The sequence below is a fragment of the Sylvia atricapilla genome, chromosome 5, assembly GCF_009819655.1.
Source record: "Sylvia atricapilla isolate bSylAtr1 chromosome 5, bSylAtr1.pri, whole genome shotgun sequence".
NCBI classification, from domain to species: Eukaryota; Metazoa; Chordata; class Aves; order Passeriformes; family Sylviidae; genus Sylvia; species Sylvia atricapilla.
Genome location: NC_089144.1, coordinates 5,542,310 through 5,561,564, shown reverse-complemented (window position 1 = coordinate 5,561,564; position 19,255 = coordinate 5,542,310). Strand labels below are relative to the sequence as shown.

At 39.3% G+C, this 19,255-nt stretch overlaps 1 protein-coding gene across 1 annotated transcript; it reads right to left on the bottom strand.

Moving 5' to 3' along the window:
• Nucleotides 1-4,002: 4,002 nt before the first annotated feature.
• Nucleotides 4,003-19,184, bottom strand: ALG12 (ALG12 alpha-1,6-mannosyltransferase). The gene is made up of 10 exons (XM_066318599.1): nucleotides 19,052-19,184; nucleotides 15,051-15,234; nucleotides 14,774-14,906; nucleotides 14,093-14,266; nucleotides 12,587-12,781; nucleotides 11,143-11,246; nucleotides 10,486-10,709; nucleotides 9,610-9,779; nucleotides 9,347-9,422; nucleotides 4,003-5,318 (listed from the first exon to the last, which is right to left on the bottom strand). The coding sequence occupies exons 2-10, from the start codon at nucleotides 15,213-15,215 to the stop codon at nucleotides 5,087-5,089; spliced, it is 1,473 nt and encodes a 490-aa protein (XP_066174696.1). The 5' UTR covers nucleotides 15,216-15,234; nucleotides 19,052-19,184; the 3' UTR covers nucleotides 4,003-5,086.
• Nucleotides 19,185-19,255: the final 71 nt, after the last annotated feature.

The window sequence follows — 19,255 nt, the reverse complement described above, 5'->3', positions numbered from 1 at the left end:
TGCAGAATTTAGTCAGTGAGCATTTACTACAAATACTCATAGCTTCCCTTTGCTCCCCAAAAGTAGCTTCTGATTTTATAAAGAGCTGAAATATCAACTAGAGCAGTGTAAGGCCAGTATAAAGATGTAACTGATTGAATTGATGACAGCTCAGAGTAGTTTACAGTTGTTGAGATTTCTCCCTTAAAGAGAGGAGGCTTTTTGGTTTTTTCTGCCATTATTTAGAGCTGACCATATCAAACTTTCGGTTCAGTACCTCCAAACATAGGAAAAGTAAATATGCATATATATAAAATACATAATTAACAAATTACACTTTCTAGTTTCATATAATTTAGATTTTATAAACTATGAACCAATGCCTTCTTCAAACTTTAGTTGGCAGTTTTAAGAGAAAAGGTGGACTCCATTTCAGGCAGCATTTTTACCTTGTACTTGGCACAAACTGACCCATGAAGACTTGATACAGAACCAAGGGCAGTTGTGGCTGAAATAGGGCCCATGACAGTGAGATGTAGAATTTCAGAGGAAACAGTGGCTGTCCTTTCTATCAGGTCTGAAACATGACCTATAAAGGTCTGAAATGAGCAACCAAATACAAGTTTGAGTTGCTCATGTTTATCTAAAGAGCTGATCTAAAATAAATAGCTGCATACCAAATGGACCAGTTACACTTAGAAATCATACACATACAACTAGGAAATGAAGAAAACCTTTGTAGAGGTTATTTAGCTTAAGGAATTTCTGCAAATACCCTTTTAATCTTTGGTGTCACATGTTAAGCAGATAGTGATGCATTTCATGTATCACTGTTTAACAGCCTCTTAACATTTGTCTTCGCATAGTTGAGACTAATGTAACCTGAGCTAGCTGTGGCTAAACACTTGCTTACATCAATGACAAACTCAGCTTGCTGAAAAGTTTTCTTCTTTTCTTGCAAACAGAAAGTGAAATCACTTGTACAAGAAACAGCCTTTGAAAAAATAAGGAAAGCTCTTTGAGGGTGGTGGTAGAAGGGGAGTATGTAAGAGTGAGCACATGTATTAGTGGGAAGTGACACTAGGCTGTAATTTCTGGAATTTCTATATAAGTTATGAAAAAATACTGTCAGATGCAAGAGAAACACTCTTTCTTGCATTGAAATTGATACAACAAACAAATGCTAAGAACTCGTCAGTTTTCAAGCTCTCTAACATTATGGGAAAAACTAGAAGTATTCAGGAAAATAAGAATGGTCCTGGAACAACCGTAATTGCAGGAGCAGCAGCAGTGTCTCAAGCCTGTTTTGAACGTGTAATCTGTCTCACTAAGGGGATGTGTGAAATGGCCAGAGAGCAAGAAAAAGGAGTGTGCTCAGTGTTTCAGAATGCACAAAGAGATTGCATCGAGGCTGTCTTCTGATGAACAAACAAGGGAAAAACCTGAAACAGGTTCTGGTTTTTCCTCAGTCGTAGCAGATGAATGTATTTGATGTCAGATCCAATACAACCATTCTCCATGTCTCCTCACCCCAATTTAGCTCAAGAGAGAAGACCCATAGCAAGTACTTAGGGCAGGTATTAGGTCAATATAGTCTGACTTTTTCCAGCTCCTGCTATTAGAGGCTTTGTAAACTGGAAGTTGTTCCTTGATCTTTAGTTCTGGTTCTTGATGCAAGAGTAATCAGCTTACCTTTCTTTTGAAGCAGCTTTTCTATTCAGCTTCCAGAAATGTCCTCTATTGGCAAGTTCCATAACTTTGTTTTCATGCAATTACTTTATTTAGTTTTATAACACGAATGTCCTACATCTCAGGCTGTAAGACTGATTACTCACCTTCTCTCCATGTGAAAAGGCATGGTGATGTATTTTTGTCCAAATAATCTGTTGGACTTTTAACAGGAACAAGCATTGCTTCCAAGAAATTAAGTCAAACCTGAAAGAGCTACATATGATGCTACACAACATTTGACCCTTAGACACCCTAAAATAAATCTCATTTTATAGCAGCATTATAGAGGAACTGTACTAGCTGTCTTTTCGCTTTATTTAGGTTAATTCAACCTTCAGTTAATTCAATATGCTCACCTTATTTCTCCTTTTGTTAAGAAACACTGAACTTTATGGTAGGATTGTAATCAAGGAAGTGAAAAGGTATTTTTAAGAACTTAAATAGGCATGAGAAATTTATTACTTGAAAGTCCCTTCAAAAATTCCAAGTGTTCAGTCTCTGTCCTCCTACGTGCCCCATTCATTCTGTAACTTGACACTTCCTCCTATGTCCTCCAAATGCAGAACTTATAATACCCCACTTAAGTTTGCAGGAGCAAGAGGTTTCCTTTATGCCTTCTTGTAATTAAGGGAACTTAAACTCACACTTCTTTCTTCCAAGCAAATACACTGAATATTAATTTACATTAAAGGAGAAAGTAAGCTCTAGTGTTCTTGTGGAGCTAAAGAAAGGCAACACAAGACTCAGAGATGAGAAGATTCATTTAAGAGAAAGGAGAGGTAGCTTTAGTTTCTGTTCCAAGGATTGCTTGCTTTATTCACGCAGCCTTCAGGGAAGAACTGCAGTATCTTCATCCCAGTTTACCAGCTGCCCCTGCTTATTCCAGGTGTGGGCCACCATAATATTCATGGCCTGTGTCTGAGGCAGTTACCCATAGAACCACAGTTAGAAAGGAATACATGAGTTCGAAAGGACACACAAGGATCATCCAAGTTCAACTCCTCGTCCTGCAGAGGACATCCCCAAGAGTCACAGCACCTGCCTTAGTGTTGGCCAAACACTTCCTGAGCTCTGTCAGGCTGGTGCTGTGACCATTTCCCTGGGGAGCCTGTTCCAGTGCCCAGCCACCCTTTGGGTGAAGAACCTTTTCCTGTTACCTAACTTAAACCTGCCCTGACACATGCTGTTACAGAGGTCATACAGCCACAGGTACTGTGGTGCTCCATGCTCCTGGCTAAAAATCTAGCCCTTTTAGCTGCAAAACCAAAGTTCCAGATTTTCAAACTAAGCACTTTGAATAACCACATATAGAGAACAAGGTCTAACAGGACCCAAATAATCTTCAGAAGTGCAATCCAGTATCTCTTTCCTGTCTCCTTGTATGTATTTTAATCTTGCTCTACCCCAACAAATATAGTAAAAGGCCAGTTTGAGCTGATGGCTTCTATTTCTGTGGGTGATGAGGCTGTGAACAGTAGTACACACAGGCTCCACAGCTGAACACAGTCATTGGTTTAAGTCCCACAGGTAGCACCTACACACCAGAATAAGTCTGTGGAAGGACTCTACATCATTGTGAGTGTGAGACTCAGCAAGATGAAACTTCAAATGCCTCGTGTACATATTCAGTGCACTTCAGACAGTAGCTTGAGATGTCTATTCTGCAAGCACAGTACTAACTTTTCTCTGCAGGTGACAAAAGCAAATTCTTGCAGAGGGATTCTGCTAACTGGGGATTTGGAAAGCTGGAGCAACCACAACCAATTTGTATACACCTGGGCAGGATAAATTTTAGTTTGGGTTCTTGAGTTGTGGATTCCAGTGTGGGGGAGTTACATGAAGTCAATGATTAGCCTTAACATGAAAGCCTGCCTACATCCTTAAACAAAAGCTGTCCTTCGTGTGGTTCCAAATTTGCAGCTATTTGCACATGTATTTCCTTCTGTCTCTTGTGAATTGTTTGATGTTCAAACTGGCTCTGGAGGAAGCTACATTTTCTCCCAAAGACAAGGCAGGTAGATAATACTTGAATGATTTACATTTCAAAAGCGGCCAGAGACTGGACCAACAAGTTCTGCAGGTTGCCTTTGCCAGATCTGCTAAGGCCAAAGAAGCCTGGGCAACAACAGCCACCCACGAGGGAACAAGGCTCCACCCCACCAGATCAGTTCCACTGATACATAATCTAGAGGATAAAAAGAAAACATGGTCTCAAAACCTGAAACATACACAGGTAAGGTAGTTCCTGAATCGAGCATATTTAGAATAAAAAGAAAAACAAAAAAAAACCACCACCCTCCAAACCACTTTATTCCATAATCATATTTTACTCAAGTTTTCAGTCAGCAAGGAATAGTTTTCTGCCCATGACAATTTCAGTGATTCTGACATTTTACACTAATGGAGCTTCTGTCATTTTATAACTGGTCCTAACCAGAATTCTAACATTTTTTCCTTGTTCCATTCAGACATCCTTAACAAAAACATCTAATAAAGAAACTACAGAGCATGCAATCTTAGTCTAGTTTATAGAATGCAGCACATGGCACATTAGAGCAATCCTTTCCAAAGAGATTACTTAATAATAATAATAAAAAAAGGAAAACAGCACCTATCTTAAAGTGGACATTTTCATAGGTAAATTTTTGCACTGCAAATTAAGATATTAAAGCAGGAGAGGGGAAACATTGTAAAAATCATTTTTCCTGGGAAATCCAAGTTACTGCTTTTTCACAAACTGTTGGAATGAAGATAATACTCCTTAGTACTCAAATCTGTTATGAAACAGCGCTTGTCAAGAGAGGTCCAACTGCTTTTGAAGTGAATGTTTCATTAGTTTGGTAGCCTACAGGGCACAATTAGGTATTAGGATGAAGCTATGATGAATATGGCTTTCCTATGTTGATAACATCATTAAGTTTCACACAGGCAATCTGACAGCTGAGAGGGTTACAATCCTGCAGACACATTAAGTAACACATCTTTGCTGCACACACAGATTACAGATCAAAATATGCCCTAGCACAAGCCTGTTGCTTTTGGATCCTATATAGGACAATTAAGACATACTTGTGCTAAATGATGAAACAGATTACCAAACCAAGTAGACAGATTTTACTTAATACCACTGAAATTGTAGGCAACCTCTCTCAAACATATCTAACAATACAACTCGGTATACTGGGTAAATACTGACTAGGAATGAACTGTATTATTTACATAAAAAACAGGACAGAGCTAAATAACAATCAGTACAGAGATTTTCTGTGCCTTTCCATAGAAGCTGAGTTGCAGTGCTGGAATGACAATTTGTTGCTGTCTTAGACAGTTCAGTCATCAGCAAAATCACATCAAAAGACTTACTTAAAATTCACAGTCAAGATGATAGAGGAAGTTTTTCCAACAGTACTAGTTTTGGTTTCAAGTTTAAAGTAAAAGGAGGTAGTGCAGTAAGGTTCAACCCAATTTTACTGATGCCAGGTATATTTGCCAGTGGCCTGTGGGTTGTCTTGTAATGTGATATTTGAAGAGGATTTGTTTCCATCAGTATATGTGTGTAAGAAAACATCAGCTGGTCTCCTGGTTTAACATCTTCTCTTTTGTCATACCTGTAAAGAATAAAGACAGTTTATTTTTATTCCTTGTTTTACCTATTAAAGATGGCCATTGCTGCAGAGGCATGTAGCATCCAAGATGAAATACAAAAAGGAACTAACATTCTCAGTTATATCTCCTGATTAAATAGGACTTAATAGATTAAATAGTATTTAATAGATTAAATAGAGGAGGAACTAGTATTTTTGAATAATGTAGGGACTCAGTCATTCCATGCAAGTTCTTGCTGCTGCTTTTGGGATATAAATCACAACCCCTAGAAAACTTCTTACTAGCTCCCTATTTGAATTCACTGGAGAAAGGACTCCAAAGCCAAACATTGTAGGAAACTGGACCAATTTTTAAGTTTTACTCTACAAGAACTGCATTTGGAGAAATGTAGGGGTTTTGTTTGGAGTTTTTTTTTTCTTTTTTTTGTTTGTGGGGTTTTTTTTAGTAATTCTAAGAAATACTTTATGTGGTACTTAAGCAGAAAACTTTTTCTTCATACATTTTTAGTCATCCATTAGAGTAGGAGCCTCAGAGAATAGCAGGGAGAAAAACTCCTTGAACACTGGAGGAAAGAAGCAGCCTGGCAATTACAGCACTAATTTGCCACTTGTTATTTCTAAGTTCAGTTCCCTGATCTACTACGTGTTTGAGCAAGTCACTTTGGGTCAACTTTTATAAACTGTTTAAGTACCAGAATACATACCAATTACATATAAAATTCTAAAAATACAAAAAACTAACTACTGAGTTCTAGAATTATTTATTATGTACACTTACAGCTATTTCTTAAAAGGATTCAATTTTCAATCTAGCTATTGATGGAATTAACAGGATGAGAAAACAAGTGACTTAGCCATTTGGCAGAGATGTGAAAGATCTAGTTTCAGCCACTTTTCATCTGATCTAAGCCCCAAACTGAAGTTCACTATCTCTTAAGAGCTGTGAACCCCTTCTATCTTCTAGGGATTGAGACAGATCTCCCTCACTGTCTCATGAGGCTGTGGTTCTACTTCACAATAGTTATTTGTTCATTCACAGAGGGGAGCCAGGTGTCATTTATAGCTTATGGGTTAGGATATTCATCCTGGACATGACTAATTGAGTCCTCAATCCAGCAACTTCAAAGGAGAAGAAAGGTAAGTTCACTCCAAAACACTCCATAAACCACTACTAGGCTCTGTAACCTGAGTGAAGAGCATTGCCTCATCTTCACCTTTTCTGTGAACTGTTTTCTACTTGGAGCTCCTATTCCTAGGCACCTGAACCCTTCCACAGGCATCTCACTCATGCCATGACTTTCCTTGCAGATGTGGACACAGGTAGGGAAGCAGCACAGTCCCAGCCCTACATACCCTTAAATGCACCAAGGATTAAATCCAGCCTGCATCTTTGCAGGCCTGGCCTCTCATCTGCTTGAATTCTCTGAAAAAAAGTCTCTATTGGTATTTTTGTAATGCTGCCTGAAAGAGCAGTCATTAACATTTAAGATATTTGAAGAAAGTTATTTACAGAAAACTAGAGGTTTTGTGCGGGGTGTTAACTAAAATTTTGGAAACTCAGAAAAGACCCCAGGCTGAGAGAATTCGTAAGTGTCACTAAATACACCATATAATGCAGAATTAGACTTAGCACACTGAACAGGTGTTTTCTTCTTCTAAAACAATTGCATGCAAATTTCACCTGCTATTTCTAAAAATATCACAATACCCCTTAGGTTGGTAGATCCATCCAAACTGGCAGAAGGAACAGCATTACTTTGTAACAACATTACCAACTACTAATTTCACATTTTCTTCATCAGCAAGTAGAAGGCCTTTCATCTGGCTGCAAGCATTTCTGAATTTTATTATTTTTAAATACTTTAACCTTACACAGCATATTTATTCAGGGTTCAAAGAGACTGCACTAATTGAAGACAAGATTGTAACACCTGCTTCGTGTAAGAACCTGCATCAAGCTCCTCTCAATCACCCTTTGAAGAAAAAATAATAGATTGCTTGAATTCTTCTTGAGGCAAATAGATTTAATCTGAGCATGCTACTGAGAGCTGATAACTTTAAGACACTTTTATTTATGGACTGCAGTTATCTGATGAACCATCAGCCTTCACAGCCACCCCATCCCTAATCTGTTTCCACCTGACATACCCCTGTCTCTGAGGATGTTAAATTAGTTTTCACCCATCTCAGAGGCTGTCACTTTCTTGGACAACGAGAAAATGGACAGTTGGTGCCACTGAACTTTGCACTACTGTGCTGTCAGACCAAGTGGCTGTCCTGTGTAAGATGCTCAGTTGTGGACTTTGCCTGATGGTTTTAAAGTGAAACTTTATGCTGAATCAGCCCTTCCTTGAGCCTTTGTTTTGCTGAGTACAAATAAAAGTGAGAGAGAAATTGCTCTGTAGCTGCAACACTATGAAACATCAATCAGTGACAGGGATATTATTCATTTACCTTCCAATCCCACTAGGCCTTACAAGCCTTACAAACCCAAAGCAATCCAACTCAAAAACCTCATTGGAATGAAGCACTACTGAGAGAGTAGAGTGGTATTCAGAGTAGCATGTGTACTGAAGTATATTTAAAAACCCCAAACACTGAAACATTTTAGCTATCATGCACATTCTAGCTCTTGTACTCTAGCAGCTTAATGGCTCCTCTCAATTCATGGCTTAAGACTTTCTCAAGATTCAACATACAAAAAACCAATATGAAATTAACAGTAGATAGGTAATTGTGAAGGCTTTAAACAGTCTGTACCATCATGAGAATGCTTGGAAATAAAAAGGTATAACAATATCAATGATTTTTTTAATTCCCTTGGAAGCATTCTTTCCTCTTCTTCTGATTTACTTCCAAGGTACTTTTATCTCTAAACATACCAATAATTAAAATATGTTTGTTCATCTGATCCTAAATACTCTAACTGGGGAAAAAGAACTCTATGCTCAAAATACTTCTTAAATCAAAATCTGCTTGTGTTGCTTCTGTTTTGTCCAGTATGAAGAGAGGCTTTGTGTCACCTTCTAATGAATTATTTTCATTAAGATCATTTTCATTTAAATTAAAAACTTACGCTTCAGCTGAAGAGGTCGGCCTAAAAAATCAGAAAGGTGCCTATTTTTTTGTTTTCATCCTGAAAAGCAAATGATGCCACCCCACAATATCTCCTACTATTCATTCCAACATTCCAACTCTTAAAAAAATGTGTCTGTATCACTGCTGGTCATAGTAACGAAACAGCCAACAGCCTCCCCTCAGAGTTAATGAATGTGCTCACACCAGCAGCTTCAACGCCATCTATACAAAGGATGTTCCACATAAAAACAGATTTTCAATATTAAAATGTAGGTGAGCCTCACATTGCCACACATCATTCAAACAAATCATCATATACACTGTTCTGCCAAGAACAGCTCTGTTTCACAAGGTCTAGTGGGGTATCAAACCTAGCCACATTAAACACATTGGTATCAGTTTTGGTAAGCTAACAATTTTTGTGCTGTTTCTGATGTCTTTACATGACATCACAGAATCATTAAGGTTGGGAAAGATGTCTAAGAGCATCAAGCCAAATCATCACCTTAGCACCTCCACCCTTAAACCATGGCTCCAAGTGGCATATCCACACTTTTAACACTCCCAGGGATGCTGACTCCACCACCTCCCTGGGCAGCATGCTCCAATGCCTGACAATCCTTGCCATGAAGGAATTTTTCCTAGCATTGCACCTAAACCTCCCCTGGTACAACTTGAGGCCATTTCCTCTTGTCCTTTGAAAGTCTATCATATATAGGCAAATCACAATCAACCAAAACAATGAAAAAACACTGCAGTGCTTTATTTCTGAAATGGCAGCACTGCAGACATCAAAAATTCTCTCAAGATTCATATTGTTCTTTAGCTGTACCAGAAATGGTGTTTGCAATGCTTGTCCCTGTGCATATGCAAAAAAGGAAATAGCAGGCTACTGATTATTCTCAGTATCAAAATGATGGTTATCAGCTCCAAATGCCTCATTGAGAACATACCTCCAATCAGAATTGATTTCTAGAAATCGAGAAACTCCCGTTTGTGCTGCAGCCACATCAATATGAACAGAGACATCTACATAAGGAAAGAAAATAGAATACTGTTTTGAAATTCTTCCAAATGCACTCTGATCAATAATAAATTAACAAAACAGTAAAAAAAGAAGATGCATGTACCTAGTTTGAAGAAGTAGTATTCAATACATAAAAAGATATACTGAAATTGAAATTAGATGAACATACCTCAAGCCAGCTTTACATACCTGCTGTTGAAGGTACCAACTCATGCAACTTCTGAATTGCCACTCCTCCAGGATAATTGAAATGTGAAACATATAAAGATGTTCCTGAATAAACAGCATTAAGTAGAAGATGCAGTATAATAAAGAAAGATCCAAGTTTGTTCAGCCAGGATCTCCGGTAGTTATTCAGACTGTTGAGGAAGAGAAAAAGAAGGAAGAATAAACTGTTATTTTCTTTCACACTGGTCACTGACTACTGTGACACAACTGTTATGGAAATTCCACTTCTAGATAATAAAGATTAATGCAAATTTTTTTTAATCCTGTATGCATTTATAATAAATTTCTAGAAGGTAACTTCTAGTGACATTTAAATTAGAATATTCTCATTAATAAAACTAAGATAAACTTACCAATAAAGCTAAGCATTTGTGTTTAAAAACTTCAGCTGTGAATATATTCGCTTTTAAAGAAGCTAAACTCTGAACTTCAACTTGTTTACTCAATATACCCAAACATAACTGTTTAACTCCATGTTTCACAAGCCTTGCCTGTGTATTAAACTATCTCCTGAGGTAAGTTGTGTCAACAGCTCAGGAGTCCACTGGAACACGTCTTTTTTTCTGGTAGATAAAATAAACTGCTAAATTAGGGCTCTATTCTCAATTCTCCTCCAGACTTCCCAAATAGTCCTGTCAAAGCATTTGACATTTTTCTGTTTCCATTTGTCTCTGCAGTCAAATGAGTACAAAGACCTTGAACCCTTTTCTACAGCATATGAATATTTCAATATGATCCAGAGCTCAAGATAGAAAAAAGTGCATAAAAACAGTACTAATAGTTTTCCCTTTGAATTTTCAGAGGTAAGAAAACAAACAAACAGGATTTTGAACTTACATTCGTGAGCACATTTTAGCAGCCACTATGTTGAAAACAGGGAAAGTATAGATGATGAAACGCAGCTCTTTGTGTGGGAGAAACGAATACAAGAAAATAAAGCCCAGTGCTGGCAAAAGTAAAATCCGAGTTCTCTTTTCTGTGACCCCTAAAGGTACAAATACTATGCTGCATCCCAAAGCACGAGGCAGGGCTGAATAGAAATACCACAAGAAGGGAGAGGTCTTCAAGGTAAAAAGAGTTAAGGATGCTTTCACTGCTAATAAATGAAATAACTATTCTTTACATTAGTACCCACAAACTTTGCAAATATGCAGTATACTTTTTGTATACACATTGTTCCACCCTTATCATTGGAGACTAAAAGCAGTTGCTTAATTATATTCACATTATTCAACATCAAATGGCACAGATGATGGGCAACATGAAAAACCAAGGAGAAGAAACCTAGCTTTATACAGAGAACACAAAGAGGCAAGAAAAAAATTAGCAGAGGAGACTTAGAATTTTCAGAAATGCTTAAGAGACAGATATTTTGCTCATAAGTTTTAAATAATGGAAAGTAGAATCTAACACTCTGAGTTCTCAGGAATAAGTCACATCAAGTCTTTGCTTTGGCTGGTAGTGTTCTTTTACTCTGGATGTTTCAAAGGATACTCCCCAGTTGGAACTTTTGTTTAAAACCGTGTTATACCAGAGCACTTTCCCCTCAGGCCACACAAGTTGCCTCCAAAATAGAGAATCCACAGCAACTGTTAGCCCTGAAAGAATTAAAGAGATACAAATCTGCATGAACTAAAAACCAGGCAAAAGCAAACTAACACATCCAAACAGCACATATAGCAAATTGAGACCAACAAAAACTGAAACATGCATTGTAAGCCTCACCCAAAACCACAGAGAAGGCTGAATATGTCTGCTTTGCAGGGGAAATGCAGGGAAGGGAAGCACTTCTGAACAGAGGCCTTAAAAGAAGCATGTTAGACATGAATCCAATTTGGATTCGCTCCACTCCCAACCCCAGGTTTGAAAAAAATAGTTTAATTGAGGTTTGTTTTAAAAGAGTATTAAGAGCATTAAAAGTAATGAACGATAAGAAGCTCATGTTAACTTCAAAGAGTACTAAACAAACTTTTACTGTAAAGCTACAACTGTTTTTTTGTTGAGCTAGAAAAAATAATCACTAAGTTTGCTACTATTCATTAGGTGGAGGGAGAAGGAGAATAAGGGATGAAAAGCAATAAAAAAAGCAGCAAAACTGTCAGCCCCTATCTCCTCCACTCAGCTCTGTGAAAACTGCTCTGGTATTTCAGCATTTTGTTCAGATAGTAAATGGGAGTGCCAGTGGTTAATTCCTATTGGATCTCCAAACTTTTACATCGTGAGGTGCCTCCAAATGCACCTGGCATAATTGTTTAGTGTCTCTGTTGTGCACTCTATGCAAGGGACAGCACAGGGGTCATCATCACATATCTGGTAACAGCATTTTTAATTAGGTAGGCTGGCAGAGCAGCTTAGAGCATTTATGTGTATATATACACATGGGTCTTCCACAGATGAGCAGAAACAAGGGAATTTGTTTACCTCTCCAACATGGAGATCACTTATGCTGTTAAATTTAATTTAATAACAGAATAGAGCTGAACTGCAACTCTCCTCACAACCCTCCTGCTTAGTATTTCTGTCTGTCACACTGTTGTATTTTTTCCTGGGACTGAGCTTATCAGCATGGCAATAGATACTACAACTGATAATATGCACAAGTAGCTACAGCCAGGTACTAATTGTACTGAAGTCAACTTGCACAACTAACCTCTTTAAGATCAGGACATTATACTGTAAGCATCTAAAGACAGAGGCCACAGTAGCTTTCTCTGCTCTGTACACATCTATTTCCCCACACAAAAACTTTCAAAGAAATAAAAAAATCTTGTCATATTATTAGCAAATAGAATCAAACTAACACAAAACCAACTTGCAACACTCCACTTACCCTCTCTCTATCGCCCTAAAATAGCCATTATTCAACAGATAAATCAGTCAAAACTCCAGACTTCTCTTGACCTTAATGCCATTTGCTTTCTTCCAAGCAAACACTTACCTAACCAAAACATTCCAGCAGGAACAGCATGGGAAAGCACCTTGAAGATGGAGATTCTTTTAGTTAATAACGTCACAAGGAGCATGAGGCCTAAGAATATGCAGAGCTCTGATCTGAAGACTATAATCGCCAAAGCTGAGAACCAAATGAATGGCCTTTGCTTTTGCTGTATCCAAAATGTCAATGCCAGGAGCACTGCAAAACAAAACAAAACGCCCCAAAACAAATCATCCAACTGAATTATTGATTTTCTAAAGGGTAACACTCTATGCTATCTTCTTGCTCCTCTAACTTCCCACCAACCCTCTCTAGGTCATCGTACCATTTCTAGTCCAGAATTTCTTTCTTTGTTAGAGAAATGTGATTTGGAATAATGCACAGCTTTATACTGTTGATGCTTAAGTAATTAGGAAAAGTATAACCACAGAAGGGACACATGGGAACTCCTTCTAGCAGAGTATTTAATAGCTGTTGAGAGGGGGAGGGGAAGAAAAACAAACCTTAAGGGAGTACTAAAAGCTTCTCAAACTACCATTCATAATTATTATTGCTCAATATCAGCTGGGCAGTCAGTTTATTCTCTTGTTAAGTATATTCTACATTCATAACACAAATCCATTTCAAACATAAAAATTAGACTACAGACTACTGCTGAGGGAGAAAGATCTATAAATTCATTTGTGTCATTAGGTGAGACACACCATATCTCTGCAGATGAAGCTGTCTCTACTTTTAGTTTACATCTCAATATAGTAAAGTGCTCAGGATCCTAAGGAAAATGTGAAATACTAAGGTACAAAATCATGAAACAACTTGTATTTTTTAAAATGCAGAAATTATTTGAGACATTAGTATACAGTTTATCTGACAATTCATCTTTTTTTTTCCTCATCTATACAGGTTCTTACATAAACCTCACAATTTTATTAGTTGAGCAACTTGCACTGACAGCATTTAGTAACTCAGTTAATATCTGTTACATGTGATTAATTTTCCTCTTCATCAGCTCTGGAGGAAAACTGTGTATGTAGAGAAGGGTTTGACTTGGATTTTTTTTTTTTTATTGTAAGTATAGAAACTGCTGCATTTGTAGACAGCTTCAGAAGAGAAAAGTGGAGATGTTGCAGTAGGAATTTCTGCTACAATCCCATGAGAAAGTCCCTTCCTGTGCAGACCAAGTTCACAAGGTTTTTTGAACTGCAGGAGTACCTCATCCCTTTTCATAGCTTTATGCATTAGACATGTGTACTCAAACCTCCAGCTGATCAAAGCCATCTGACAAAACCCACACCTACTCACATTCAATAAAACTTGATTCAACAGTCATTGGAAGCATATTTGGTAAAAAAAGAGAAAGAAATCTCAAGCCCTCTGGTCTTGTTATCACACCATTTAATCAAGCAGATATGTTAATTGGGTCTGACCATACTTTTCCTGTGCTTTAACTACTGATACATTTGAAAAGAAGTTTTAAATTTAAAGTTGTTTTTCTCACAAAATACCTACCAAATGGAAGTGCAAACACATTAGGGAGGGTTCTTGTACAGTAAAACATCAAATGAAACTGAGTAACAGTGATGAGACAGAAGATTGATGCTGTAGTTGCTCCAAACTGTTTTCTAACTTCTTTCTGCAGCTTCCATAATGTGTAAATCACACTGAGCCCCAAACTTCCTCGGACTATCAGGAGAACAAAAACAGGAATAGATGAGTAATATCATCAGATGGATCACTGATGAATGGCCATGTTATATCACATAATGGGAAAACATTCTGAAGATTAACACTTAAGATATCACAATATAACTACCTTCAAGAAACAAAAAACTGAACAGAACTCCATTTAGTTTGTCTATTCTAATTCACTTTTAATTATCTGGTAGCTCTCCACAAAGTCAATGCTTCCATGCCAAAGTTAACAATCCCTTCTGAAGTGTACATGGGAGTGTACTCTCTGAAGAGACTTGAGACACTTGCTTTTTGTACTCTGCCTGGCATCTGCTAGCACAGACTTTGTGTGCTGTTAGTTACTCCCCAAAAAGGGAGCAGAATGGCCATGCCAGCCCCAAGTACCATAGTTTGGGTTTTCCTTCACTGAGGAAAATATCACAATCTAACCATTGATTCAAATGTAGCAGCAATGTTTTAACTAATGGGTGACATCTCTGAGAATAAAAATTCTCATACCTATCAGCTGGGAATAAAACTTGGACATTCTTAGCACAGAAAGTACATAGATGGCTGGGCTGGAAAGAGCAGCAATAAAAATTGGTCCAAGGAACGTTCTTGGGACAACTCCAGGAAATTCATGATGGTCATACTGCAAAAAGGAGAATCTACTTCAATATGCAAATCAGAAACAAGGGAAAATAAATCATATTCACAGAACAATTATCACACAGACACTGCAGGAACCTGCCAACTTTAACACTGTCCAAAAATTAAGACATTCTTTTCAATTTACCTTATCCAAGTCCAGCTGGTGGTACACCACATCATGGATAGCTTGTAGGTTAAAGCTTTCCTCCACTTTTGTAAAAGGACAGACAGTTAAATGAACAAAGGCCACTGCAATAAGCAGCAGCAGCAATGGGAATGACCTCCCACCTGAGCTCCTCTTCTGAGCCATCTTGAAATTCAGATGTTTTCTATTATTATTAAAAAGAAAATAAAAAGAAATTACACAACATGATATGGAAGTGTATAACTAGAAAAAAGACTGATGATGCAAGAAAAATGTGACAGCAGCCAAAAAGTTTAAACAAAGACTGGTAAGTTAAAAAAAAATCCAGGAAAATTTTTGCTACAGTGAATAAATTAAGGTAGGCAAAGTATATTCAGAAGCATTTCAGAATTTATGCCACCATCTGTAAATACAATTGTTTTAATTTTCATCTAAAAAACCTCAAGACAAACCTCAATATACTTAAGAAAGTATATTCCTTTGCATTCCATACTGCCCCACTGCAGAGTGTCACCTGAGTTATGTCTGTGATTTGTGGGACAGACAGCTTTGTAATTTACCCTCACTTTAACTGCACACTGGATTTACACATGATGTTTAGAACATGCTCTCTTGTTTGTTCAGGGCTCCAAAACCAGTGGGAAAGAAACCACGAAGATGAGAAATTATTCAGAACAGGGTACTTTGATGGCCTGAGTTTGCCAGCAGCTAGGTGTGGACTTGGCCAGAGGAGGACAAATCCCCTCTGGCACCCACACATGCCTTAATGGCAAGAGACATTCTGTACTCCATACTTCACTTCTACCCAGAAATGAAGGCCATCTCTCCCCAGTGCTTCACTTCACAACACTGCTGAGCCATTCTTATGGTAGTATTTATGTTGTATTTTATCATTACGATAAAATCACATGTCCAGGTGATGCCAGAGCAAATCTATTTCATGTTCTTCTATTTTAAGATTTTTTTGTAATTTTTTTTGTAAGTTTACAATTTAATAAAAGACAAGAAATTTTGGTTATTGTTATTCTTGTTCTGTTCTCACAGAGACAAAATTTCAAAAGCAGCACTTTTAAGGTACAACCAGGCTTTTGGTTAGAGATGTTTTCTCCTGTGTTTTGGTCTAAATATGTCCATCAAACAGATGTAAGATAGCTGGCAGATTTTCTGGGATCACTTAGCAACTGCCTCCTAGAGCTACCTTTTCCTGAAGGGATGTTTGTGCTGCTTATTAGTAAAAACGAGTGAGATCATGTTCCTTGTATTCACAACTATCAGTAAAAAATCCTGAAAACTGTACATATCTGCATACTATTTTAAATATATCACTGCATCTATTTTTCTGATGATTGCTTCTGCTGCAGACTGTAACTGAAGCTCTTAAGCCTGGGCTCAAAGACAGAGCCTAAACAAACCTTTTATCCCAGGAAGTGAGAGTAGCCTTTTTAACCTGTGCCCAAGTATGACTTCTTTACAAGAATGGATAGTGATGGTATAGTCTACAACAGAATCCTTTTCCCAGGAGAAAGTAGTATGGGACTGACACCAGGATACCTCAAAAAGTGTTTGGCAGGAATTGAATCCCTGCACAGGGCAATTTATGCTGCACAAATTCTTGTCTATAGAAGGCAATCTTGCTGAATTCTTCCAACAAATCCAGAAGAATCTCATATTTCTGGCCAAACTTAACTGAGGGGAAAAATGGACACTGAAGGGTCAATCCACTGCTGCACAGAGCAACAGGGCACCTGAGCAGCTCATGCATCAGGTGAAACAGCATATTCATATTCAAGGTAAGTATTCCTGACTCTGAATTCACAGCTTCTTAACACTGCAGCTATTTTTGGCACCCAATAAATCCTTACAAAAGGACCCAAGTGCCAAGAAGTCCTATTTTTTTTCTTCTAAACTACATCATCTGCATAACAACAAGTTATTACCATCACCTATAAATACTGCATTCATTATCCTCTGACCGATCTACAACCCAGCCTGCTCCTGGTATCTTTAGCTGATAACCACATGAGTAATCAGTCCTCAACTCCCTAAATCAGAATGAAAGTGAAGCTACATATCCCACACACAGTTTATTCTAAGCTTTTTTTTTTTTTCTTTTCTTAAACCTTGACTCCAGTCCTTTTGTATGCCTGAAAAAAGTAAGCAGCACGTTAGCATAATTGTACATCTTAACATAATTACATGCATCATAATATACTGAAATTCCCTGAAGGGAAACCTGCTAGAAGATAAAAAACCAAAGCATGAGGACAACACCCAGGTTTCTGAGATAAAGCCTAATAAAGTCAGTGGTCTTGTCAAGACTCAAGATAACTTGCTCTGTTGAAAATCGATGCTGACAAGCATCAAAATTCAAGAGGAATTTATCGAGACAGGTAGACACTGAATTTGATGATTAAAATAAATTTTCTATATAAAAGCAAATACTTACAATTATAGTTGTTTGCTCTTTCAATGACAAAACCACAGAAACAGATTTTCACTTAAAAACAATTTAATAATGAAGCTTAGAGGAATAAGCATAAGCAAATACATATAAATTTGCCCACTGATTACACTCCAGCAACTTCAGAAGAACCTTCCTCAGGCCTCTAGAGCATCATCACACTGAATTTCTCCTCAGAAATCTACATAAAGACTCAGTCACAGAAGAGCGGGGTGTTTTTAATACAAATGATTCATCTTCCCCTGGGATTAAACTAGGTGAAAAAAAATTGGGGTTTTCATCTTAAAAAAAACAAAAAACGCTGAGGTACATCAAAAATGGTTTGCTGCTATTTTGTATCTTTTCATTGGAAGTATCATCAGTTCATAGATTTTTTACTCTTCCCGTGAAAAAATCTACCATAATTAGCTCATTTACGTTTTTCAGACACGCTTCAGAAGAGCAGTGATAGAGTTTGGCAGCCAAACCATATGTCAAATCTGTCTGCAGAGTCACTTCACTCCCTCACATGGAGGCATCTAAGCAGAACCACCAAGCACACCCCAGCAAAAGCTCTTTCCCCTTTAGCTTGATCTGGTTTAGGCAAAATCCGTTTTCTTTTATCTTAAATTTCCATAGCTTTTTTTCCTATGCTTTAATAGCTCCTTCAAGTTTGCTCTAGAGTGAACACCTCAGTGAGGTCACATTCAAACCTTGTAGCTGCTGGGATTGCTTTTTCTTCTTGTATCAGGAAAAAAAAAAAAACTGCAGCTGCTATTCTTATATACACTCCCTCGCGAGTTTCGGGACTGGCTAAAAAAAAAAATCCCTCAAAACCAAAAAAATAAGAGAACAAACAAAAACTAGGAGGGAAAAAAAAAAAAAAAAAAAAAAAAAAGGAAAAAAAAAAAAGGAGAAGGTTGAGGCAGGAAATGCAGTGCGGGACACCAGCAGACACAAAGGCACGACGGCGCGTTAGAGACAGAAATGGCACTCTTGGGGCCGGGGAAGAAACACGCAGAATGCTCTCGACTGAAACCAACCCAGAGCCAAGCCCGAGCCCCTCCCCGAGCCCCGGGCCCCTCAGGGCACAGCCGGACACGGGCACGGACCCGCCCAGCGCAGCGCAGCCCAGCGCAGCCCCGCAGCCGCCCGCTGAGGCGGGTGTGAGCCCCCGCCCCGTGTCAGGGCGCTCCTGTGAGGGGCTCCCCGGGGGCTCCAGGCCGAGAGCAAACACCAGCCGCTGCTCCCGCGGCCGCCGGCGCCGCCCCGAGGCCGCCAGGGCCCCGCGGCAGCCCCGCGCACAGCCCTCAGGAGGCGCCTGCCCTGCCCAGCTCATTCCCGCCTCGCCACAGCTCCGCGCTCGGGCGGCGGAGAGCCGGGGCGGCCGCCTGGCAGCGCCCGGCGGGGCTCCCGGGAGCGCCCTCTGGCCCGGCTGCAGCAGAGGCACGGGCAGCTGGCGGCTGTCCCGCCCGGCCGCCGCCCCGTCCCTCCCGCCCTCAGCCCGGCCGCCGCCCTCCCCGCCGGCCCGAGCAGCGCCCGCCGCCCGGCCCGCACTCACCGCGCGCGCGCCCACGTGGCCGCCCCGCAGAGGGCAGCGCGGGAGCGGCAGCGCCGGCCCCGCGAGCACGTGACCGCCTCCGCCGCCGGCCATATTAGGTGAGGGCAGGGCACGCCCCCGGCAGCAGAAGGTCTCCGGGGCGGCCGCCGAACACAAATGGCGGGCGGCTCTGAAGCCCCTACGGAGCCGGAGCCTGCCCTTTCT